The sequence below is a fragment of the Alligator mississippiensis genome, chromosome 3 (assembly GCF_030867095.1).
Source record: "Alligator mississippiensis isolate rAllMis1 chromosome 3, rAllMis1, whole genome shotgun sequence".
Classification (NCBI taxonomy): Eukaryota; Metazoa; Chordata; order Crocodylia; family Alligatoridae; genus Alligator; species Alligator mississippiensis.
The window spans coordinates 124,066,238-124,092,504 of NC_081826.1; the positions used below are offsets into that span (position 1 = coordinate 124,066,238).

The window sequence follows — 26,267 nt, forward strand, 5'->3', positions numbered from 1 at the left end:
GTTTTAAGTATAGCTGAGTGTAACAGGAACATGGTTGCTGTGTACACATGTAATAATGAAATGGGCCTGGTCTAAAGTTTTTGCCTGCACTCCCAATCCATTCCCCTGGCTGACAGTGGCTCTGCCTGTAAAAACCCTAGCCTAAAGGCAGTTACAGCAACAAAAAAGTCCTTTTGTTGGTAGAGATTATTCCATTGGGGGAACAGGTTTAAGCTGAGTAGGCAAAAGGACTCCCGCATATTTGTAAGTTTTGTACAATGTCAACTTGACACAGTGCTCCCTGGGACTCCTCCTCACCCCAAAGATTGGGTTCATAAGAGCAAGTATTCATCAGCAGTGCTCCAGTCTGGTCATGGGATACTATATACTGTGCTATAACAAGAGGAAAATCTGATTTGAGCCCAGTCCTGATTTTGTATTGAAAATCAAACTCAATGTGAAGGGGGCACCCTAACAAAAATGGCAATTTGACCTATACATTCCAGAAGTCAGTAGCTTTTTCATTAGTAAAGGATTCTGAACTGTTATGAACTACTTGACACCTTCTTACCATCAAATGGACTGGGTAGTGGAGGGAGAGGGGGTTGGGTATTGTTCCACCATGTACTGTATGCTACTGAGCAGGCTGTTAGCCCTCCAGTGGGGAGTCTCAACAACTGTTTGGTTTTGTTTTACAGTTCCAGAGAGGGAGCCTGAAAGCTTAAACAATCTCAAGTTATCGCCTAGTTTACCAAACAGTTTGGAAGGCACGGATTTATCCTCCGTTGACGCCATGATGTCAGCAGTCATGAGTGTGGGGAAGATTGCTGAAAATGGTGGGAACTCTCAGAACATCAAATCGCCATCAAAGTCTCCTGCACCAAACCGGATTGGCAGGAGGAACCAGGTATAGAGTTGTGTGCATGCAGCACAGGGGATTAACTTGATGGAGGGTACAGGCTTAATTTAGATTTTCATGCTCGTTTTGCTTTTCAAATAGTATCCGATGGCTGCAATACTTTACCTCTCCCCATGTGGCCAGTAGCTCTTTAAAGAATAATTTAAGGACATCAGAGCTGGAGAAGACCATTTGTTAGTCCCTAACCCAATAACGCTCTTAAGCACATGAGTAGAATTAAGGATGTGAGTTTTCCCATTGAATATCCATCTTCTTGAAGTTAAACCTGAACTTAAATTTGCTTGTCAAGGGCCTTAGTTTTTTGGGGTTTTTTTGCCATTATTCTTTATTTCTTTAGGTACAGCCTTTGCTTCACTTATAAATTGGAACGTGGACTTATTGGAGGTTGTTTTGGAGAAAATTTCTGGTACCAGTGTTATGTGGATCCAGTTTATAACATTTACCAGCTGCTGATACTATATCAGTACCAAATGGGAGTAGAGAAAGGAGAAGTATGTCAGTCAAAACAGTAAAATTTGGTGATGCTCCTGCAGTAGTGCTAATCACTAGCCTGCAAATGAATCACTCAGTTCAAAGACTTCTAAGTAGATGTAGATTTTTATTTTCTTTATGCAGAAATTCATTAATTGTAAAGAAAAATATGTCGGGGCAGTATGAAGTGGAAAAGAAAAGAAAAGTGTACCCATCGGAGTCTTGTCTGGTGGCTGCTGGTTTTAAGTTTTGTGAAGGCAAAGATTGCCTTTGGCTCCCGGTTTCGTTGCATTACGTAGGAGAACGCTGTCCAGACTGGCCTTAGTGGCACAGCTGTCTGTTAGGATACCTTGTGGTTTGGCTTCTGGGGAGTCTGTTACGAGTTGCTGACCTTTATTCCACCTGGTATTTTGATGGGCATCAGATCAGGAGAAGCTTGAGAGTAAATGGTAGGATTAGGAGGGATTCTCTACCATGTAAAAATAAATTAACTTTTCTCTTTTTTTCCAAAAAAGAGATGATTTGTTTTTAGAGAGAGTAGGGAATAAATGGCTATATCATGGTGTCGCTATAGTTAGGTTTCGCTAGCTCTGTTCAGGAGCCTGAATCACTGTCTGTATTCCATGAGATGGCTGTGAAATCCTCTGCCCTTAACCTTTGTCCCAAGTCTATGGTTCTTTTTATGATGCTTCCTTTATCTTGGCTCCCATCTACCCAGAGACTGGTAAACATGGACTTGTATCAGTTCGCATCCATTATAATTTTTCTTCAAGGCCAAAGTAACTGAGAAGATGCAACAAAGAAGCTTCAGGCTACTCAAGAGAGAAGAACCAGGAAACCTGATGTATAAACTCCGAAGAATTTTGCCCTCTGCAGAGTGCAGAAGAGCCATGCCAGTTTGCTTTAATAAAGAAAGCAGTTAACAAATTAGCTGCTAATTTTATCTTTCAGCTCAGGAAGTGCTCTTTCACCAGCATGGCTCCAACGAGGCAGATTAATGCTGTGCACTACATTCTTCAGTGGTGCTACTTTTGCAGAAGTGATGCTAAACCTTTTTTTTTTTTCTCTTCGTTGATCTGGAGTGGGTCAGCCAACTGAATTCTTGCTTCAGCCACCTTCGACTTAAGTGACCTATATTGTGGCATGCAGCCTGTACCCTTTGCGAGTCGGGGAGAAAGTTTGGATTTTAGTTAATGATAAACTCCAAAGTCAATACTAATCACCTCTGGCTCTGCTATAGTGTGTTTCTGATCTTTGCTTCAAGGTGAACCAGTAATTACTCTATCCTTTGTTAATTTGCTGATTCAAAGAGCAGGCAGTCTAGAAAGCAGGCTTCAGAACGATTAATTGTATCATGTTAGATCTCTATCCTTTATTCGAAAGGAGTGGGGGGAAAGTAGGCTGATAATTTCACAGAAATACCCTGTGGATTAAACACCATCTAAACTGTCAGCACAGCTGCAGGGATTTTCCTCACAACGCAGCGTGTTTGTTCTCTCAGCTCTGAGCCAACTTTAACAGGGCTGCAGTATAATTGGAGCTGAAGGGTACTTCACAAACTGGTCCTGTGCAATAAAGTTAAATCGGTGGAAGGGGTGGGTGTAAATATTGTGTTTTGTATTTCTTTCTTTCTTTTTTTTTTTAGAGAAAGTTTAAGCGCACATCTATTTGACAAGACATATTTGTTCAGGTTTCTTGGGAATGGTCAGGTTTCACAATGGCAATTTTTTCTCACTTGGCTTCTAATGTTTTATGAATGACAAATGCATGAAGCCTTGGCCTGTGTTCATATAGTGTTGTGAGCCCTACTTGAGAATAGAGAGCTGTGTGGTACAACTGTAATCAGGGAGGTTTTTTGTATGCGAGAGAAGGCAAAAAGGCTAACCACTGCAAGTCAGGCTGGAGTCCCATGATTTAGATTTGAGGTTAGTGGTTTTGTTTGAGGCTGAAGGGGTGTGAAAAAGGCCACCCATCCAAATGGAAAAGTCCTATTGAACCTTATTAATATGATAGCCCTACTTCACAAGAAGTTATTTGAATTCAGTAAAAAAAAAAAAAAAAAAGTGCCTCCCTTTATAGGACAGTTCCCTAGAAGAAAGGTGTATAAGGTATGTTCTCTAGGACTTTCCCTCATACACTCCTGGTGCGAGCTCTCTGAATTCTGTAGGGCTTCTCCAGGAGGTGGCCAGGCTGTCCGGTCGTGTGCGTTGTAAATGGTGGAACCTTGTTTTTTTCATTTGGTTGGGTGGTTCTGATGTTCATAGATACATAGATGTTAGGGGCTAGAAGGGACCTTATAAGATCATTGGGTCCAGCCCCCCTGCACTTGGGCAGGAAAGATTGCTGCGGTCAGATGACAGCAGTTGGCAAGACTACAGCCTCTGGTTCCAGTCAAGAGTTCCTTCTTTCCACCCGGGGCTGCAAGACCAGTGGGTAACTCGATGTCTCAAGGGCATACTTAAAAATATAGCACTGAACTTTTCGTTCACACTGTTCTTAGGTGACTTGACTGTGGTTACTGTCACTACTCATCAGTGTGAAAGGCAAGTCAGGCTTATGCTGCCTGCCTTTTGTCATGTTCTTGCCTGCGTCAGTACCTCTTTTTTAAGGCAGTGATCTCATCAGATCTTGCAAGGTTAAAAGGGTTGGGTTTGGCCAGTGTTTGAATGGGATGCTTCCAGGGGAAACACAGGATGCTGTAGAAAGTTGTGTGGGCGATTCAGTAGGTGCAGCTCCTCCCTCTGACTCAGTGTAGCAGGATGTCAGCACAGTGTTGAGGGCACGGTGCCTTTTGCACTGTCATTCAGATGAGATGTAAAACCTGGGCCCTGATGACTCATGCCCATTAAAGATGCCACAGGTCCTTTTTGAAAGACTGGTGATGTTGACCTTCTCATTCTGCCCAAACTCCAGTTTGGATGATGGCATTTTGCTCACCTAAATTCTTTCTGGCAATTTCAGCCTGTCACAATAATTATCTTCACTTCCTGTCCTAAACTGCTGTTACAGAGTTTCTGCATACTGTGAAACAGCTGTTGTATTTTGTGATGGGGGAAGTGCTCCATATTTTAACATTCTAAAGCTGCTAAATCTTCCCTTGGGGATCTTTTCAGGATGATAACTGGGTAAATACAAGTTTGCTGTTTTCATGCTTTTGAGCTTGTGTGGCTTAGGATTTCAGTTCCCAGCAGTAGCTGTGGTGATAACTTTTCGGTGGTTCTCCTTCTTATATACTTCCCCCTGCCATGTTCTCCCTCTTGCAGGAAACAAAAGAAGAGAAGTCTTCCTATACCTGTCCCCTGTGTGAAAAGATTTGCACTACACAGCATCAGCTAACTATGCACATTCGTCAGGTATGCAGACCACTCATTTTAATATTACGTTTATATGAAAGAATACCCTGACTTGGAAATATATGCATTTTTCAATAATGAACAGATTTCCCTGCATAGACATAGATAACTTTTATTGTAATCGCGGTTCACTTCCTTGTATGTTTTATGCCCTCATATACTCTTGTAAAGGCTTTAGAATGAAAAAATGTTTTAGGATTTCCTTTCCCCCCCCTGTTCCTGGCCAGTGATGATGTCAGATAATGAGAGGTTTCCTTTTCTGTTCCTTCTGTGAAACTTAAAAGTAACCTGTGGGTTCTGAAACCCCCTTCCATCACCCAGACACATCCTGCTTATAGTTTGTTTCAGCATAGTTCCCTTCAGGGTCCATGCAGTTTAGGACTGAACACCAGAGCCATCAGGCCAGTTTGGCATTGAAGTGCTTTTGCCCTCTGCAGAGTGCAGCAGCTTTGGGAAGCAGGACAATCATGCAAATAGTACCCTTCCTGTAAAGATGGGGTATGTCCTCCCCTTGCTTCTCTTTTTTTCTTTTTTAAAAGAAAAAAAATACATAGAGACCTTGGACCTTTTTTTGCATTGTAAGGAGCAAACAGACACTGAGGGCATAGTTTACTTTCTCATGATCATTGAATAATATGCATTTTGTTTTTTTCATTTTATACCTAAATACAGTTTAATTCTCAGCATTGTATCATTGATTTTTAGATGCTTTCTCTCTCTCTCTTTTTCTTTTTTAGCATATATAGTGTCAAAGCCCCAATTGTTCATCCAAAGGCAGAATATTACTCCAAGTTCTTTTTTGTAGTCATTTTAGACTTCAGCAGTTGACACCTCTGAAGCTTATCAGACTGCATCTTCCCTGCATCCTAGATCAACCCACTTGCAAACCACCCATTCTTTATTTCTTACAGTTTACTGTTGGATCCCCTTGCACTCACCCTTATCATACTGTACTGCAGAAATACTGGATGTATTGAGCATCATGATAGGCATCCATTTGCTGGATATCCCTAGTACATTTTTGTAGTAGCTAAGGGGTTAATTGAGGACAAGTGCCTATAGGGCAGACGTGGGCAATTATTTCAGCTGGAGGGCTGCTTAATGAGTTTTGGTGAGCTGTCGAGGGTCAAAATGGTAGCCCTGCCCCATGGCAGGTGCCCTGCCCCCTGGTTGCCATCTTGGGATCTGAAGTCCTGTCCCTGACCTTTGCCACTAGAAGTCCCATCCTTTGCTCCTGGAAGTGCTCTTTTTGGAGAAGGGTTGCCATCTTGGAACGAGAAAAACCAAATCGTATACTAAAAGTTAAACATCTACTAAAACTTATTTTAATTTTATTTCAGAAAGTATTTTTGTCCTGATTTGTGTGTTTGCATAGTAAATATAGAGGTAATTGCAAAACAGCTCAAAAATAAAGTCTTACTCTTGTATATTGTTTGTGGGATAGTGTGTGTGTGTGTGAGGGGGGGGATTGTGGGGAGGGGTAAGGGGTGGATAAGTGTGTGAGGTTTGTGGGGTGTGAGGGAGGGTGGGGATTTGTGGGATGTGAGAGAGGGAGGGGGGTGTGGGGACCCTCCCACATGCTCCCTGCACCATGGCATACAGCCCCTGCCACCAGCAGAAGCAGATGGCAGGCCCTTAGGTTGCTCATGGCTTGCTTAGGCGCAGCTGCCCAATGGCAGATGGCTACAGCCAGTTTCGAGAGCTGCATGTGGCAGCAAGGAGCAGAGCCAAGCCAGCCCGCTTCTGTCATGCAGGGCTTGCATGCAACTCCTGGAAATTGCGTGCCACCAGTAGGAAGTGCTGTGCTATGGAGCCAGCTGTCTTCCCTGCTGCCATGTGTGGATCCTGGGACTGTGCCAGAAGTGGCAGGGAACCCTGCTTCTTGCTTCCCCCTGGTGGCGGGTAAGTCCTGGGAGCTGCACGTGAGCCCTATGGGATAGAGGCAGGCTGGCCTGGCTCTGCTCCTTGCCACCACATGCAGCTCCTGGAACTGGCTGGAGCTGCACACCACCAAGAGGCTGCGCCTGCATGGGCCGTGAGCACCCTAAGAACCTGATGTCTACAGCTGCTGCTGCCGATGGCAGGGGCTGTGCACCATGGGGGGGATGTACAGGGGGCTCTGCCAACCCCCACCCTCCCTCAAACCCTGCAAACCCAGGGTCTGCCACCCCACAGTGCATGGGCTCCATGCTCCTGCTAGCCCTATGCTCCTGCCCAGCTGCAGCTTTCCTACCTGCTGCCCAGAGTGAGTGCTGCAGTAGAAACACGAGGAGGAGCCATTGGAGGCCAAAGAAGCTGAGCAGATCCCTTGGTAGCTACAGCAGTGGCCCTGTCTGCAAGCTGTACATGCTGACTGGGAAGTGAAGTGCGTGGCCTGGCCAGGGTACAGTTAATCGGTGGGCACCTGCGGGCCGGATGAAATCGCCTGGCAGGCTGGATCCAGCCCATGGGCCATATTTTGCCCGGCCCTGATATAAAGCATACTTTTACATAAGGTATTGTGCTAAGCAGAAATTTAAAAAGAAAAAAACAAGCACCTTACTTTTCACTTGTTACAGTTCTCTGTAATAGTTCCTGGTTACTTCATTCAATAACGATCCATTACTTCCTTTAGCATAACACTGACACTGGAGGAGCAGACCATTCCTGCAGCATCTGTGGAAAGTCTCTGAGCTCAGCAAGCTCCCTTGATCGCCACATGCTTGTCCACTCAGGTGAAAGACCTTATAAATGTTCAGTATGTGGACAGTCCTTTACCACCAATGGAAACATGCACAGGTGAGTATGTTCATGACAGGAGCATGAATGGGGAAGGATCAGGGAATTGTAGGCCCATTGGGTTTCCTTGGATGGAGTGAGTTAGAAAATGAGTTAGTAAAATGGTGAGTTAGAAACCCATTGTTGGTCAGGGATGTATGAACTGACGTATATTGAATTATTTTTAAAAGAAGGGGGGGAAAGAAAACATGTAATATTAGGCTCTGACACAGTTCCAGTGCCAAGATTCCAAATTTTCAGAAGATGTAAGAATTGGGGCTGGCTTGGCTATCATTATACGTAGTCAGGCCACAAATACCTGGAAGCACCACTTGGTATTTGTGCCAGCTGAGGTAAATTGTTCTAAAATGGGTAGTATACACAACCAGACTGTAAAGGAAGAACAACCAGCTCTAATTGGGCAGATGAGGAATGTTACTTTTAGACTTTGTGATTTCTGGGTACAGTGGGTACTTGGGTGTTGTCATAAGAGACGGTTTCAAAATAATTAGCCTTTTTTTTTTTTTTTTTTTTTTTTTTTTTTTTTGCAAGCACTAGTCAGATTACTAGTTTGCAAAAAAAATTTGTACTTCTAAAACAAAAAAGTTTCCAAAGTTAATTTAAATGGTTTGTTATATAGTGGTACATGCTCTGGTCAACTGAAGCAGCAAAACATTTAATCTTGCCCACAATTTTGTCTCTCACAATTACCTCATTCATTTGTTTGTACTGCTAGAGCACTTAAAATCTGCTAAGCACTTTCCAAATTCATAAGAAGATTAAAGAGCTTACAGTCTACAACTAAACGAAACCAGATAGGTGGGGGAAAGGGAATATTGCATATAAGTAAAATGACAAGAGTTATCTCAGACTTGTTCTTTTTGGCAAGGGATGAATTGGTATATTTTTCATTGGATTGAGTGTAACCAATCTCACTTTGTTTTGGAGGCAGTGCTTCAATGTGGGTTTAGCGGGGTGATCTTATGTGAGGTAAGAGTGGAGAAGAGATGGACACTTAGCTGGCATTTCGTTGTTTGGTTTTTTTTTGCTGTTTGGTCCTCTCTGCATGATGAACATCCAGTTTAGAAACATTTACATGATTTACATTATCTTCTGAGTGAAGGTGAATGGTATGAAGAGCAAAACAGGTAAAACAATAACACGTGAAAAGACTTGAAGATGTCCAGAGGAGACACCAATCTCAGGTGAATGAAACTGGTAGCCATGGCATCCAGGTAGTCAGAGATACTATCATCCAGCTCTCTCAAAGATTGCACATCCAACATTATTCTGTCTACATCGGGGGGAGAGCTTCCTTGTGTTTAGCCCTCTTTACTTTGCTCATATCTCTTTCCCAGCCCTGAAGTCAGTCCCTGAGGAATTGCCAGTTTTAGGTTCTGCATGTGTCTCAGCTCCTTTCTCCACTGAGCAGGAAGAGGAGGGGTATGGGGATAACTGAAAGAAAAGGCTTTGTCTCTTGGGGTTTGTCCACGTGTGACATTTCAGCTGCAGACTTGCAAGAATGCAGGCCACTGACTAAAGAAAGTTTGTCCAAAGGAAATGTGCATGTTAAAACCTAACAGCAAAACTTGAAATTTTTATGAGGTTTTTCTTTAAAGGCTTATTGGGATGGAATTTGGCAGTTATGAAGTGCGCTCAGATGGATACAGGGAATAGACTCCAATTTAGGACATACCCATTTGAGAAATGGATATTGCCCATGTATCATCCGTATGGATTTTAGACGCCAAACTTAATAACTAATAAACTTTTTAAAGGATATGTTTTCACTGTGATTTAAAACAGCAGCAGCAGAATGTAATTTTGCAGAAGTTTCAGACTCATCTCTGATCACATAGGGCATTTGTATGTGTACTTCAGGGATGGGGGATGCTTTAATTAGGGTTGCTTTGAGTGCCGCTCTAATTAAAGTGTCCAGAGTGTCTTGTGCATCACTGTCCCCATGCTGAAAAATGGTGTCAGGGTCGCTTTAACTAAAGCTTGTTAAAGCACCCCTGCTGCCATTTTTCAGCATGGGAACGGTGATATACAAGACGCTGGAGTCTGCTGGAGCACGGTAATTGCCACACTCCAGTAGACTTGATTAATCGAGTCTGCTCTGATGCGCTGTTATTACAGCTCTTAAAGAGTGAAAACTTGAGACCAACATAGTCAAGGGGAATTTGCTGTTGATTTTAGTGCCAGGCTTGCACCTTAAATATTCTGAAGATAGTTGGTTTTATGATAGTAAATTTTAGAAGGGCAAGCATGTAGGTGATAAATGTAAAGTGAAATTAAATCTGTAGTGTTTTATAATGCACTCTGACAAGTTTTTTGCACAATGGATCCATCTCAGGCACATTTTGTTGAAAGCTAATCTGAAGTCAGTTTTTCCACATTTCTCTCCAACACTCCAGTAGCACTGTGTCTTTCAGGCCACAAAGTAGTAACCAAAGAGCATTCTTCACATTAATGTTCACAACTTACTTCTGTATCAGGTTTGCAAAGTGAAGATCCACGGGCTTGCTTAACTCCCTCTGTGCGAAGCACCTACGGGCACTCTTCGAGTGATACCACGCCTGCTGTTCAGCATCAGTTGTACCTGCAGCCTGTCTATGGGGGGTAAGACAAGTCCCTTTTTTCCTGGTATTGCACAATTTTTATGATTTTCTTTTTAATATTTATTTGCCAAAACAAATATTTTAAAGATGGCAAAAATGTGCAAAGTGGAAAAGAATGAGACTTATCATACCTCTTTTGGCTGACTCCTTGGGTAGGTGTGATGTCATAAGCAGAGGTTATGTTGGGGCCTCACAGAGGTGAAGGAACAAGTGGATTGGTGCTTTGTAGATCTGCTGTAGAAGAATGAAGGTGATTTGTGAACTGTTCCTGGGTTTCTTGCCACTCATTGTTTTATTTAAAAGCTTTTAAAGAAAAGAAAATAAATATGTACAAACAATGTGAATGCTGTGTATATATAAAACATCAAAACAGTTTTCTGTTGGAAAATACTGTATGGTCCTGTAGAAGATTGTAGCAGTTTGTGCAAGGATGGACTTTCTAGTCAGAGAGAGATTCTCTCTAAGAGACTGGTAGTTGGGAGACTGACTTTGGGGTCTGGGAGATGGAGCTTCTTCAGGTCCCTTTTCTAAATCAGGAAGAGCAGGAACTTGAGCATATTCACTTATTTTGGCTTTCTGTTTATAAATGTATATTTCACTTACCCTGGTTTTCTGCTTTTGGCTTTCATTCTAATGCCAGAACAGGCAAGTATTTGACATAGCAAAAAATGTTGTGGGGTGGAAAATCCATTTTTCTCTCCAAACTCCGCTTTGATGCCTTTTTGCTTCCTTAATCTGCAGCCTTGAATACATCTACATTTCTTGTCTTCCAGAAAACCCCCCCAACATTTCTTTTACAAATGAGTCTTAGCTTCGGACAGTTTAACACTTTGTCCCTCTTTGTCATCCTTCCCAAACCGATGCCAACGAGTAGATCTGAATGGGTGGACCCAGTATGTAGGGCGTGAGGAAGAAAACCAGTCCTACTCAACACCATTCAGCAACAAAAGCTGAAACATGACCTTGTATTCTGAACTGGATGAATGGATCAGCATCCGAAAGAGGGTCTCTATCACAGCTACTCGGCTGTTCAAAATTATGTCCTGTTACTTTGAAACCCACTACTGGAATAGGTACAGTGTGACCCAAAGCACTGTTAGGGCTCACGATGGATCCTGCATCTGGAAGAATTGTTGTTTGAATCAGTGGAGTTCAGTCTTTTTGGTTGATGTGCCACAAGTCAGGCCTGCACCCGACCTGAGTACCACTCTGATCTGCTTCCTCTGCCTGGTCTGCTACTCTGCTTTCTGCCCTGTACTCCCTACCCAAACTCCTTCTCTGCTTTCTGCTTCCTGCCTGTGCTCCCTGCCTGATCTCCTGCTCTGCCCTCTGCCCTATCTGCTGCTGTGCTGTCTGCCCCTTCCCTGATCTGTCATTTGACATACAGAAATTGCCTGTGCCACCTGTGCAGGTTGGCCACCCCAGTTTTAAATGAACAGCTGTGAACACTTAGGCTTGGATGGAGAATTCTTTAATTTTTCATTTATCTGCATTTTATTTCCATGATATTGACTGAACATCTTCAACAGTAGAACTGCTGTTCTGCTGATTTGTTATAATGGCAAATATCGGTTGGGGGTTCAAGTAGGGACCAGTGGAAGAGGGGAAAGTTAGCAGTATAAAAAGCTGCTTGCTGTAACATCAATTTTTTCCTGGGGAATGTTGGGAAGAGTAGATCCATTACTACTTCTGTGCAGTAAAATACACGTGTCCCATTGTCTTTGGACAGGTGTTATTTTTTTTTAATTATATGAAAAAGTATTTAAAAAAAAAATTCTTAAAATAGTACTATGTTGGAACCAAAAACCTTAACTTGCAAGTTCCTTCAACTGGAACCAAGTCCAGAAGAGAGATCAGTCTGTAGGAGAATGTTACTTGGAACCCGCAGAACTACGTGTGTGCCAAAAAAGTTGACTCTTAGATGCAGTGCATGGCAGGATGTGTAAAAGTGGGTCTTCTGTAGAATTGAAAGCCATAGTTGAACCAGAATTATTTTGATGGAAGAATCTTAAATCAGCACTACAGAAGAATTTTAATCTACACCCTTACTTTTCCCCTAGCTGTATGCTGTTGGTGTGTCCAATAATTAGCAGATAATATATTGCAAAGTCCTCTGGGCTTTGGTTCTAACAGGAGGTTGAAAGTGCTGCCTCTGGAAATACAGCCAAACAAGAGTTGTTCTATTACTATATGTTTGGTTGTATCTTTTGCAGGGAAGCTGGGGATGGCCAGGACTGCTTGCCTGTCTTGCTTTCATGATCAAGCTGAGACAGAGTAAAACTTGCTAAGGTCTTCATGTAAAAGCTGAAAATATCCCCAGGCTTTTCCAAAAGGTTCCCTTCTGGATACTGCATGAGCCATGAATTCTGTTCCAGTTCTATGCCCAAGGATGGTCTCTTCATTTTTCTGCTTGATAAAGAAAATTTTTCTAGCAATCTTAAACGTTAATTTCTTATAAATCCCAGAAGAGAAGTGTCAGATAGGCTGGGAGTTTGCTACAGTTTTCATTCTCTCTTCATTGCTTCTCCCTGGTGGGCTATTAAAGATTCCATAGGAGGATCCATGAGGAACAGTGGGATGGCCTTTGCATTTCAACCACAAATACAGCCTCTCATTAAAATAGGCTCCAGTGTCAAAAGCTAATTGTAAGTGCTCAGCTACTGCTTCCAGTGCTTATCTGCAAGTGTGAATTCCAGGGTGCCGAGAATGTATGAAATGTACTGTGTGCAACCAAAAGCCCATTCTTGTATTGCTTTCTTTCTCCCCACACCTAAATAATACCCGAATGGGTCTACCCACATAAGTGCTACATAAGAAGATTTTTATAGCGTCTCAGGGACAGGTCTCAAAGTCGTTCAGCAGTACAGCTGCCTGCAAGTCTTGAAATTCATATCACGGATCCAATTTCAGAAGCTGTGCTGTGAAGCAAACTGTTGCAAAGGCTCTGATCAAAGAAGATATTCCCATGGACCGAGAGGGACAGACTGCCATCTTCAGCTCCCTCTGTGCAAAAATGAAGCTTATTTCCTACCTATGGGGACTTTTTACCATCTTGTACCATTTTTACTTTTCTCAGCCTGACCAAGGGATTTTGATCCTGAAAGCTTGCAGAAAAGGACCATTTTCTTGCGATTTCCCAGTTGGTCTAATAAAAGATCATTTTGGAACCAAGAGTTCTAGTTTTTTGTATATCTTTAAGTTAAGAAGGCACTTTCACCCTCAGTCTTATATTCTTTTCCAGTGCCTTACTATTTTCTTGACCTTTTTGGAAAGCATAAAGTGGACTAAGCTCTTCCTGCAGCTGTTTTTATTATCAGGAAATGATATGGTTCTGCTTTTCAGTTTAAGATTTTTTTTTTCCAGAAACCAGTTTTCCCTCTTTTGTGTGTTTTAAGAACTTGAAAGCATCCTAGATTTAAAACATGGCTGTTCAGGTGATTCTTCGGTCAGTGGGGAACATACGATTTTTGTGACAGCTCCTGAACATTGGTTGGGAAATGAGTGAGATCATTTGCACTCTCTGTGTTGTAAGTGGTTTCCTTGCTCTTTAAATGAAGGTGCATGTGCCAAGTGGTGACACGTATCGGTACACATACTCTGGATGTTTGCACACAGCTATCTCCTCTGCCTGCATTCCTTAAGGCCTTGCCAAACCATCTTTTCCATGCAACCCACCCATGAAGTTCTCTATTAATTATGGTGTTTGATCTGTTCTGATGTGGGTGTTATGTTGTTGTAGGGTTCAAAGATTGAATTCCTACAAGCTAATTGTACATGCAGTCCTGTGCTAGTTTTATAGCCAGCTTCTTCACATGTGGGTTTTGTACATAGTCAGATGTGCTGACAAACTTTTTCTTCCCCTTAAAATAGGGAAATGTGGCCTAATTGTGACATACCATTGGCCATTTTCTGGTTGCTATTTTTAGAAGTGCCTAGGGAAAAAGTAATGGGAAATGGGGCAATGAAAACCCTTGAACAACTTTTCAAATTTCAACTTACATGCTTGTTGGTAACCCCCGGCACAGGTGCCATTGTGGCACTCGAAGGCATTTTGTTCGGCATGCACGCCTCAGGGCGGATGGCAGGGAAGGGGCCAGGGCTGCACTGCCTCAACAAGGATCAGGCACCTCGTGGCTCCCCCACCATCTGCCCCAGGCACACCAACATCTTACAGATTGGTCACGGGTGTTTTCAGCACTCTGCCCAAAAACATTGCTGACCCCTTCTTTAAGGTAAATTAAACCAAAAAAGAGCATTTTCCACACTGTCTCCAAGTGTAATTTTACACAAAAAAATTATGACAGAGTTAGCAGAATATAAAATTCTGCCTTTGTACAATATGGTCAACTTATACTTTGTTTATGAATAGTAAGGAATGATCTGATACATTCATTTGAAATAAGATTGCATTAAATTGCTCTGCATTTAGGTTTTCATTCTCTTGTGCATTAAGATTTGCCTCTTTTCAGCTCCTGAGAATGTTTTGGTTTAAATTAAATTACAGTTGAGCATCGTTCCCTAACTTGAACTAAATATATGTAGGGGTGTCAGCTGAGCATGTTGTATTTGACAGAATTTCCAATATATTCCTATGCTGAATTTAATGGAATTAATCCGTTTAAAGTACTGTGACATAAGAGAGACTTCAGCAGGTGCCTATATTCTGTTTCTTGATCAGGGAAAAGACACCACACTTAGAACCAGATGTTTCTTCAAATACAGTAACAGTTTATTTTAATTATCATTGTAGCAGAAAACTGACCTGTAACAATTTTTAAAAAAATATTTCTATTTTTTAAAAGCTATTTTCTTATATTATATTCATTACTAAAAATGAAAAAGTTAGTGAAAACTTGGGCTAGATGAAGACTAAAACTATCAGCTGATACACTCTGATTAACTGTTCACTTACTGGGACTCCAAGTTGAGGACAAGAAAAACTGGCAGTAAAAAGGTACAACAATAAGTAGAGTCAGGCCACAATAGTTTATTTTACTGAAAATCTTACTATAAACTCTACTGACCAGTGGTCAATGAGAACTGAATTAATGCTTTTTTTAAAAGATCTCAAACAACTTTTTTTTCTTTCTACAAATGCTCAGTAACAGAGGAAATTAATCACTTTTTATAAAGAAGTACAAGATAAGATAAACTGTCTGTGTATGAAGAGAGGTTTTTTTATGACATAACTTAAAAACAGCTGTCATAAATTAAGAGATGTGTTAAAGGAGCTGTTACATCCAAGTATGCAACAGTTCAATGGACCAAAAGAGCTTTATGGAGATGGCATTACAGGCTTGTACTCCACTCAGTGCCTTCAAACACTATCCTCCTCCATCTCAATTATCATTAAAGACCGGCAGAGGAAGTTAACACACAAACACAAATGTTGAGATCTGATTAAGATCATGAGAAGCAAGGAAGTTCAGTGTTAAGATTTATACTCTGACCTTAATTAGCTCCATTGTTCTTGAGAGTTGAAGCATACACAGTGAGGAATGCTATACTTGCATTTCCAGACCCCTTCAGTATCTAAACATAAGAATAAGTCCAGGATACTCTTAAGCCCTAGGCATGTGTGTTTGTTGTCTCAGATCATCTAAACAGTACACAGATCTGACACTGATCATTTTAAGATAGGCTTCTGTTTTTGCGCTGTGCTCATGACAGGGTTGGATTTCTGGTTTGGAGGTGTGTGTAGGGGGGGAAGGTGGTCTCAAGTATAGAAGGGTGAGACCACCCTCAGCAGCAACAGTGACATAAATCCTCCATATAATAGCATGTAGTCAGCGTAGTTTAGTGCTCCTTTGTTATCCTTGTCATGGCTCAAATGAGCATGGGCCACTTGATAGATTAGATACTAATCACAGAACACGTGGCTCCTTCAGACCTTTTCCTTATTTTGTAAGTGCGTGCCCAGGAACATCACCCATTTCAAAGGTTTAAGTTTACTGTTATCACAGGAATGCTGTTCTGTCCCATCTCCATCTTGGACATGAACCTTAAAAAGAATCTCAGTTGAGCAAGCGCTAGTGATTTAAGAACACGTTGGAGACCTACACGTGTTTTCTTTTGCTTTAATCCCAGTATTACAGTGATTTGACACAGATGCAACATTTTAAGAGTAACTGAGAATGTAATATTGCAGACATTTAAGGAGATTGTGTGTGTGTATGCATGTTGTTTCCTTACCTGTAACTGAATTGGATAATTTGACAGCTGATAAGGTACTTTATTAGGAGTGTTCTCTGCCTGTTGGAATAACATCCTCACGTGTCCTTCTGCATGTATATGCATATACAAGAAAGCCCCTCATTGCTGTAGTAACTAGTTCATAATCACAGTGTCTTAATGTGTTTTCAGTTTATTTTAACTACTGGCTGAAAAGAGAATGAAGAAAACTCTTTGACCATCTCCAGCTGGGCTTGTGCTAGCTCTAGTTCCACCTTAACATGTTGTCTAGCTTAAACTTTCCCCCTAATATCTAACCTGCTCAACCTGTTTTGGCTTAGCATGCTAGAACCAGCAAACTGCAGCATGTACCCTCTGTCAACTTCTCCTTTAAACCTCCCCTCCAAAAAACCCCAGAACCCCACCCCCCAAAACCAAACCAAACAAACTGTCACTTTAGGAAGAAAAAGGAGACAAAAACTCAACATTTGGATTCACTGTGAGCCTGTCACTCAGGTTTTTTTTTATTATGCCAGCATGTGACACTGAATATGCTATTGGTTTTCTGCTTGGGGAAAATGTCTGTTTATGTAGACTGGTGGAGTTATTATATAATAGGTAGGCTGTGCTGAGTTTACAGATACTGCTTTGCCTCTTGGTGTTCTCTCCAATTCAGGCTGTCAAAGTAAGCTATAGAAGGGCCTCCTCCAAAGTCTGCTAAGGTCAATGGAAAAATTCAGAGGCCCTCAAACAGTAACACTCCTGAGCAAACTGGCCAGCACCTCATGGGGGAAGCTATCATAAGAGGAAGACAGAACTGTTCCTCCTTTTACAGCTCATAAGTGTTTTGCAGTAGAGACATCCACATGTATTTTGGCATGTGAAACCTCTGGAGTGACCAACTTGAAACTGGGGAAGAGGAGGATGTGAAAGGTCGTATCTGTGGATTGCATTTAAGTTCATGTCTCTGTACAAGTTCCTAATCTTTGGTCTGTGTTCCACAGAGCAGTTTCTTGTGGCTTGAGAAAAGCAAGCTGACTCTTCTCAGCTTTCTTTTTCCAGCTCTTTTACTGATTTATACAAAAAGACTTCTAGAAACATGTTAACAATTTTCCTAACGCTGCTTTCCAGCATAAACAGTTGCTCGAGTTCCCCAGGGATGCTGTGAGGTCCCAAATGGGTGGGGAAGGTCGGTCACAGGAGTGGAGGGGGACATGGACTATAAGAAATCTCTGTTAGGCATACTGTATGAATCTGCCACGTGAAGGAAAGGGTTTGGAGATGTGCGGGCCGGGAGCAATCCGGGCCCTTTTGTGCATGCGGGCCGTGGCCAGCAGCCCGGGCACGCGGGGTCGGAGAAGACCGGGGGCGAGCTAGAATTAGTCACGGACGCGTAGTGGTTGATTTAAAGATTGTTTACTTACACCAAAGATGGTCGTGGTGTAGGCTGGACAGTTTTCCAGGTACAGCTCCGCTTAAATCCTCGTTAGAGGACTATGACAAGTTCGCGCTTTCCCACGGAGTTGTTGAAGCTCCGTGGGTTCGTCTGTTTCTCGTGCAGGAAGGGATACGTCTAGGAATCTATCGGCGACAGGGAGAGGCCAGAGGCTGGTCAGGCCCCTGTTGCCTTTTAAGAAATACATTGGGTCCCTAAGGATCCGCAGCGCTTAGAGATCTTCATACAAGGCGAAGGTTTCTCTCTCACTCCAATTTCTCTCCAACTTGGGCGGAAACCACCCAAGCTCTTTATACGGCTAGCAAGCCAATCACTAGCTGCCACGTGTGCATATTTTAGAACTAGCCAATAATGTGGCTCGAATTCTCATACAAATGGCGGGAAGTCTTTGCACTGAGCACTTCTTAGATGCAAAAGAAATGCACCATGCAAAGAAAGCTACAAATTGGCGGGAAATTCTCCGTTGCACCGGGGTTCTCTTCTGCAGCAGAAAACTCTACCGTGCAAAGAAGCTGCAATTTAGCGGGAAAATAATTTAGCAGTGCCGAAGCACACACAAAACAAAAATCACAACTTTGGGTTATGACAGGAGAATTCCTACAAAGGATGATGGGACCTCTGGACACACATCTGTCTCTCTTCTTCCCAGGGGTAACGAGGTACTTAGCAACCACTCATCTGTTCCACTTATATGGTGGTGCAGACGCATTGATGTCTTCAATACACAGTGCATCGTCTTGGTGTGGTGGTGAGGGGAGCTCTAGCTAGAGCACCTTCAGCATTACTGTTTTTTTTTCTTTCTAAGCCGTATAATGCAGTAAATTGTACTGCGTTGACCATTACCAGCGTGTTTAGAGGGCAGCGAACGGACTAGGCTCTGACTGATTCTGGAAACAGTCTTTTGTCATGTTTGTTTCTAAACAAATAAACATGTGTCAAATCATCCAACCATGTATGTTTTTAATGGTAGAATTTTTTTCTTCCTGTTCACAGTGCTCTGCATCTGATGTTGATGTGATGAGAGCTACTACAGTTGCTCTTATTTTCTCATGAAAGCTGTATTTTTTTTTTTAAAGGAACATCTGAGGAAATTTAATACAGACATCCAAATGTGTGGGCCACTGGCAAGGCTTTACACTTGTGTTAATAAATGCAGCCCAACTAGGGATTTCCGTAAAGCAACCCCTCAAAGTTCACAAAGACACAGACAGGGGCCTCTGAAGGAAATGAGCTTATACATTTAACTCTGCCACTCAGCAGGGAGAGTTTCTTACCTCCAGAAAGTTTCCCTGTCTTACTTGGCATTGTTATATGTCCCTGTCCAAAATACTGTACGACGTCTCTTAAGTGAGCTAGGTGGGGCAGTACTAGGAAGCACGTATTACATTTCCTTCATCTTTTACGTTCTTTCTGTCTCCATTTGTGCAATAGCAGATTAAAATTGCAAGTGAACACATTTTTTTTCCCTTTCCCCTGTGGGAAAACTTGTCTTTAAAAGCATGTACTGAATCATTTTCCTGTTGCAGCATCATCAGGCTGCATTTGCTGCTTTTTTTTTTTCTTTCTGAGGTGTTATGGCAACACTTGGTGGAGAGCGGAGATACTGTTGAGCAAAGATGGGAGTGCTGTTGTATCAATCTCAGCCTGTTCGAACTTGTCTGCTACACAGCAAGCTAGAGAGAGCCTTTTAATGCAGCATACAAGGGTTGCTTTACAGAAATGGTACTTTCCATTTTGCTTTGTAGATGGCATCTTTTTCCCTTCACTTTCACAAATTGTTGCTATTCCTTCCCTCCTCCAACTTCTTGGAAAAGCAAATATTCCTCTGAGGTGAACGTGCTGAAAAGTGCATGTCTGTGTGTTGCCTATGTTCTCAAGTACTATGTACTGGCAGACTTCATGAAGATTAATGCCGCACTGACTAAAGTTCATGGGCTTCACTAGTAAATCCATAAAGGAATTTATTCATCAGAATTTTAAGGTAATTGTGTGTAGTCTTTGCAATCCTAGGACTTTCGGGCAGTCTTGGTAGTTCTAAACAAACCTCAATATTGTCATTGTGATGATATCTGACATCCTGTTGAGGCTTTGTTTGTTTGTTTTATTTCATGGGGTTTGGGGTTTTTTTGCTCTGTCTTGGTAAACCTCAGCTTGCTTTCAGGGACTGGCCCAAGACAGTAGGATGAATTTCCACAGGAAGGAGCTAAGGGACATCATGTACCCTGCCACATTGGGCTCCGTGTGCAAGGTGGTTTCTATGGCGGTGCCGCCTCCAATATAAATATATTAAGAGGCCATGCATGTACACATATGTCTATGTAAAATATATTGTAAAATTCCAAAACCAAATGCTGTTGGCATTACAGACCCATGGAGACTCAGTAAGAGAACAAACACAATGACAGATGTCAGTCACATCATTCACTGCTTTACTGTAAGACTCTTGACTGAGAGCCCAATTCTGTTCTACCTGTTAGGCATCTAAGTGGACTTAGGCACCCAAATGTCTCTTAAAGTCCTGAAAATTCATTATTGCATCTACCTTTTTAACACACATTCTCTGACCCTTAAGATTTGAGTTACAGAAAAATGGGAGGAGGGCCCAGCCACCTTTTACATTAACTTCATTTGCAGGCACTTGAGCAGGGTGGAACAGAATTGCACTTGGGCACCTGTGTTTACTTACACACTTAGTAAGCGGGGTAGAACGTAGTTCTTTTTGTAAAGATCACAGGGGTAAGAACTTATATAGTCCAGAATTACTGTTGTTTTTATTCAGTAGCACCTGGAAGCTCCGGTTGTTGGTAGGGACCCTGCAGTAATAATCCTTTTACAAATGTATAACAAAAGAAAAAGACACCAAAGAATAGCCTTTAGCTTCTGTCCTATATGGGACTTTCAGCAGTGACCCTTTGGAGAATCTGGAAATAGATGCATCATGATGAACTACTGTGGCTGGTAGCGCTGCCAGCTTTTTAAAATGTCATTAAACTGTTGTTTTTTCTTCTACAGCTGTTTCACTCTGGCCTTTATAAGCTCTATGTTAAGTGAACCCTCCCGTTTGAGTGGAGCTATGTAAAGTTTAGCTAGGGTTCAGGGGGCTTAGAGTTCTTTCTGCACAGAGCAAACTGCAGCATTGGGATCTTCTGTTTTATGCTTAAATAGTACAACTTTGGGAGCAAAAGAATACAAAACGAAACTACTCTCTGTTCTTATTAAACTGCTCTAAACTTTCAGTGAAGTAGAGAATCCGTGCTTCCACATACCCCTCCACTGGAACTGTTTGCTGCACCCTGCTCTTCTGATGGGGTCAGTGTGCTCCAGTGCATTATGTTAGGTTTCTTATTAGCTTTGCAAGAGCTGTACAGACTTCTCTTGTTGCTGGTCATCCTTGCCTACCCTAGCCATGAGACATTTAGCACTACAGGAATATATGAAACATATGTCAACATTTTAGCAATGAAATTTTCCCTTGGTTGCACCAGAAGGTTGACCAGGTGGTTGGGATTTTGGTGTCAAACTTTCAATTTAGGAAGAGGTGTACTTTTTTTTTTTTACAGAATAACAAATTTTATTTAGCCATTAAGAAAAACAGCAAAGGAAAGCCTTCCAAATAGTGATTGTGTTTGATTTCAGAATTAGCTGCATCTTGGATTACACCTGCTAATGATGGACGCGTTGGAGTCTCATAAGTAGCTGCTATCCATAAGTAGGAGTCAAAATATTGTCTGTACAGATTCTCTACATGTTTTGACACACAAACAACTGAATGTTTAACCATAGGGTATGGCATCACTGTTTTTTGAACAAAAACTCTAGTTGCCTTCACATGACACTAGGGCAAGGGTTGACAGAATTTGTATTGACTGGGCATGTCTACATGAGATGTTTACTGCACAGTTGACTAATTAACTGTGTAGTAAATGTCTCAGCATCTACACATGAAACTAATAAACTCTACAGGAGGGTAGGACTTGTAAATATTCCCTGCTGCAGAGTTTTTTCGTGTTCAGCAGCGCACGTATAGATGCTGACTGGCTGGCTGGGGCGCAAGGGTGCCTCGCACTGAAACACCCTTGTGCCCCATCCAGCCCCTCCACAGCACATTGAGCCCAGTCGGAGCAGCCCTAGGGCTGTCAGGCTGACCCCCGGGGTCTCTTGCTAGCCAGGGCTGCTCCAACTGGGCTTCATGTGCTGGGCATCACTAAACTCTGGAGCAATAAGCACCAGTTGCACATGTAGATGTGGCCGTTGACTCTTGAAAACACTGCTGCTCAAACCCACTTTCTCCTATTGCTTCAAATGCTAGAACTATATCTGAAGGAAGAAGCTTTGGGTTCCTTTATAGTATCAGGCCATCCAGTTGAAGAAAGAACTGTGAAGTAGAACAAAATGCTAATAATTGTGCAGATGTTTTGACAAAGAAATGTTTCAAAATAGGTCCTGGGTTTGATATGAATAGATTTTTAAGTTGAGATTGTCATTAAAACACTTTGCAGTCCGTCGGAAGCCTAGAAAGATGAAATGGACCACGTTCTGACCTGTGTGGTATATTGAGCAGCTCCCTGGATTTTATGTGATTGCCCAGGGTTGAAGTTGGGGTGAAATGGGGCCATATTTTATAAAACTGATTTCTTGAATTTTTAATGACAGATATGTCCTTTGCTGTGGGCTGTTGAAAATACAGGTTTAATTTTTTCCCTCTATGGTAACATTATTGTTAACAGAGAAGAAAACAGAAGTACAGTGAAAGATGAAAATTACAGTGATATTATCAGCAAAATTGTGGTAGGGCTGCTGACTTGGTGTGTGTCTCTAGTTTAGCCTTCCACAGGATGATGAGCATAGTGACTGATGTCTCACTTTGGAGGAATCATGTATATTGTAAGGGAGTGGTGGTTGGAGGAGGTAAAAGCATCATGGTTCTTGAGGGAAGAGCAATGTGTTTCTTAGTCTAATGTAAGACATAGCTTGCTTTGCACCTCTTTTCAGGTGTCAGATGTTTGGGTACTGTGCTTTGGAATTTGGGGTTGGGTTGTGAGGTTAAACCCAAAAATGAGATGGCGAGAAGAAAAGGCCGTGTGCAGTGCGGTAGCACATCTGGTAGCAAAAGTGAAGACCACTGCAGAGAAGTATAGAATGGGGATCAGCAACCTACAGCACCTCCTCCCCCCCGGTGAGTTGGATCTGGCCTGACAGGTGATTTTTAGTGTGGCCTGTGGAGTTGGGACATCGGTGGCAATTTGACAGTGGGGAGAATTAACGTCAAAGGAGGCAGCACTGGTGACTAGGCTGCAAGCAGCAGGCTGCCTTTTGGACCAGGCTCCACTAATGCAGCCTGCCACTCATCCTAGGCGACTGGTAGGGTGTGCACGGGGGTGCACGTGCCCCCCCTGATGGGAATGGTGCCCCCCCGATGGCCAACACTGATACTGTCGGTAGTGCTGGTGCCCCCCCGACAGGGCCACTGCATCGGCGGCTTCTGTGGGTGCCCCCCCAGGTTCAGGAGGCACCAGTCACTCATGCCAGTTTCTACTTATCCTATATTCTTTCTAGTTCTAATATCCTTTCTAGTGTGCTCCATCAAAATGGCAGAAGAGTGTTCATATGCATACAGTAAGTCTGTGCTCAGAAATGTATCTGGATTTTATGTGGGACTTTCCCAACCAGACCTCACTGGAACTGCTGGCTGCTTTCCTTGTGGATCCACTGTTCCTCTGGTCAGACCTGTCTGGGACCAAGCTATCCCAACTGCAAACCAGTACTGCTTGTACTCCGGAAGTAGGGAGAGGGATTCTTTGTGGAAGCTGGTCAAAGGCTGTGAATGTTACACTTTTTTTTTCTTCTTACTGCATATGTTCTCCACAGGAACTGCTTGGCTCTCAGCAGTATTTTAGATCTCCAGAAAGTTTGTCTTCTGAACACATGAACTTGTGTCTTTTACACTCCTTCCTGAAGATCAAGGCAGCACTGTTTCTAGAGATCAAAGGCAAACCACAAGAAGGGACCACTGGTGGTATTGACCAAACTTTTTGGTTTGTTGTAGGACTTGGTCCCTTACCTATTCAACTGGAGCCACCCTAGGGGAGCAAAAGAACCGAAAATCTTCAGAAATGTTTTTTCAGTAGCAGTAGTGCTGGAATAGACACACTTCAGCCTCTTAAAAGTAAATTGTAGGTCAGAGTACAGCTGCAGGAGGTCGGGAGGGGAAGAGAAGCAGCTTTTTTCTTTTTGTACCACTTCATTTTGGTATGAGTGTTTATCCATGTGACTTTCAGAGCTCAGCTGTCATGGGGATGGAGAGTAGCCCTTGGGGAGAAAGGGAAGATGACACTTATAGAGGATATGGGGTAAAAGGCATTAAAGCCGATAGAAAAATGACTGTTTTGCTAGAGGGCTGACTCAAGATTGTGGCATGATTAGATCACCTTGGCTCTCCTGTGGAGATCTGTGTACAAGTTTGCTGTAATAGCTAGGTGGATCAAGAGATCCAAATAATTTGCATCACATTTCTTAAGCCTTAGAGATTAAAGATGGAACTGACCTTTTAAGACTGTCATGTCCATTCCTCCTTCTCATCCAGGGTTACTTACTACATATGACTCTCATCTGGGACTTGTTCATCCTGGTTTTAAATATTTCAGGTACCAAGGCTTTCACCACTTCGCTTGATAAATTATTTTGCAGGCTGACAGCTGTGCTTGGAAGATTGTCCTGAAATTCAGCTTAATTTTTTCACTTCCTTAATACCTGCCTGTCCTCCTCCTTCCCCTCCTGCAGTTGCACCCTCTTTTTCTGCCATAAACAATCCCCAAATACATGTGCCTACACACGCAGGACCAGAGAGAATGGACTACTAGCAATCTAAAGCATAGTTTTCAGAGCACCTTTATAAAATTGCCATATTTCTCTGCTTGCACATCTGGTGGCACTCTGTGCTCACTCCAGTCCACATACCTCCATACCAACCATATACCAGCTGAGAATCTAGCTCTCTGGACTGAAAGAGAAGCTTGTATAGAACTGCTTGGTTGACTTCAACATAGTCTGAATCAGCGTTTTTGGAGCTTGGTTGTCTGTTGGACTATCAGGTTTTCTATATGCTTTTTCTTCGTCATATCCTCTTAAATTGTCACCTTTAATTTTGACATTTTAAAAAACCTTATATATTGCTAATGGTGAAACCACAGTGGTATGTGGTCAGTTTTCATTTTATGACAGTATGGACAGGTCAAAATTTGACAATGATAATGGCCACAGTAGGGAAAATGTGCTAACTTTTAAGCATAGCTTTGCTTCTGTTCCCTTTGCATCTTGGCAAGCTAAACCATGAAGTTTTCAGTGCTTCATGTAAGATCTAATTAAAGGGAGCTCTTCTGAGGAAGGATAAGGCAATACAAATAAGTCTGTTTTCACAGTTGAGAAACTTCAAATGAATGAACCTTAGCAAAGGGCATGTTTAAGCATTAAAAAAGTGTGCAGTCTGACATCTGTTACAGTTGAGCACCTGTTGGGTGATGAAGTTTTTTTTCCAGGCAGAATGAACTGTTCTTAATATCCCTGATGCAAAGTAAAAGAGATGGGGAGGGTGTCTATCCTTTCTACTATTTCTGTGTTATCTTCCCACTACCTTGGGTTGTTGCTGTAGCAATCTTCCTTTCCTCCACTCTTGACTAGATGCACTGAAACCCGTTCAGCTTGTCAAAGAAATAAACCTGCTTGTTGTATTGCAAACAGGTTGCAACTTTACATGAGAACTTGGGGATCTGCTGTCTTTTATTTTTCTTCACATGATTTCACAGGAGAGCCATCAGTGTCCATGGTATTTGACCTACACCATGAAAGTCAAAGGTATAGTTAGGGTTTCCCTTGTTTATAGCTCAATAACTTAGGCTGCTTCCTTTCAAAGGGGCAGAATTAAAACCTGAAGGGTCTACAACTTTCTATGCTAATGGTCTTGAACTGCCAACAATCACTAGCACTCATTTGAATCAAAAGTAGTTGCACTGAAATCAGTGGCCTGAAGCAGATGGAGAAACAGGATGAGAGGAGAATGTCCTGAAGAATATATTCCCCATGTATAGCCACTAATGGGAATTATATCTGCTTCTGGGTAAGAGACTATAATCTTTAAACCAAGGGGGAAGATATTTTCTTTTTAGGGTGTAGAGTTTTTCCCAAGTTCTTTGTTTAATCACTTTTGCTTATATTAACTTTCTGAAGAAGCACCGGCCAAATAGTTAGCTATAAAGGCACTGGCCAAACAATGTTAGCTATGTATCAGTCACGCTGCCAAAAAGGTTAAATATGTAGGCCTAGTATATGAGTATGTAACACACATCCATATCTCACTTTCAGATTTGTACCTTAACTGGAAACCAACTTAAAAAAAACAAAAACCATCCCCTTGCTCGACTAGCTTTTTGCCTTGCCAGTGAGTTGAATGCTGAAGTTCTGACTTATTATTTCTTTCTTGTTGGTTTTATAAATTCATCTACCACCATTGCAGAGCAGTCCTAAAAAAAACAACCGGATCATGT

General features: G+C 42.2%; 1 protein-coding gene across 4 annotated transcripts in view; it reads left to right on the forward strand.

The window, feature by feature from the left end:
• RREB1 (ras responsive element binding protein 1) overlaps nucleotides 1-26,267 on the forward strand; it is a 144,165-nt gene that overhangs the window by 63,646 nt on the left and 54,252 nt on the right. For all 4 annotated transcript variants that reach the window (XM_059724367.1, XM_014606967.3, XM_019490460.2 and 1 more), the window contains 3 exons: nucleotides 678-886; nucleotides 4,633-4,722; nucleotides 7,337-7,500. In XM_059724367.1, the coding sequence (XP_059580350.1) occupies nucleotides 678-886; nucleotides 4,633-4,722; nucleotides 7,337-7,500 (463 nt within the window). The remainder of the gene's footprint in view (nucleotides 1-677; nucleotides 887-4,632; nucleotides 4,723-7,336; nucleotides 7,501-26,267) is intronic.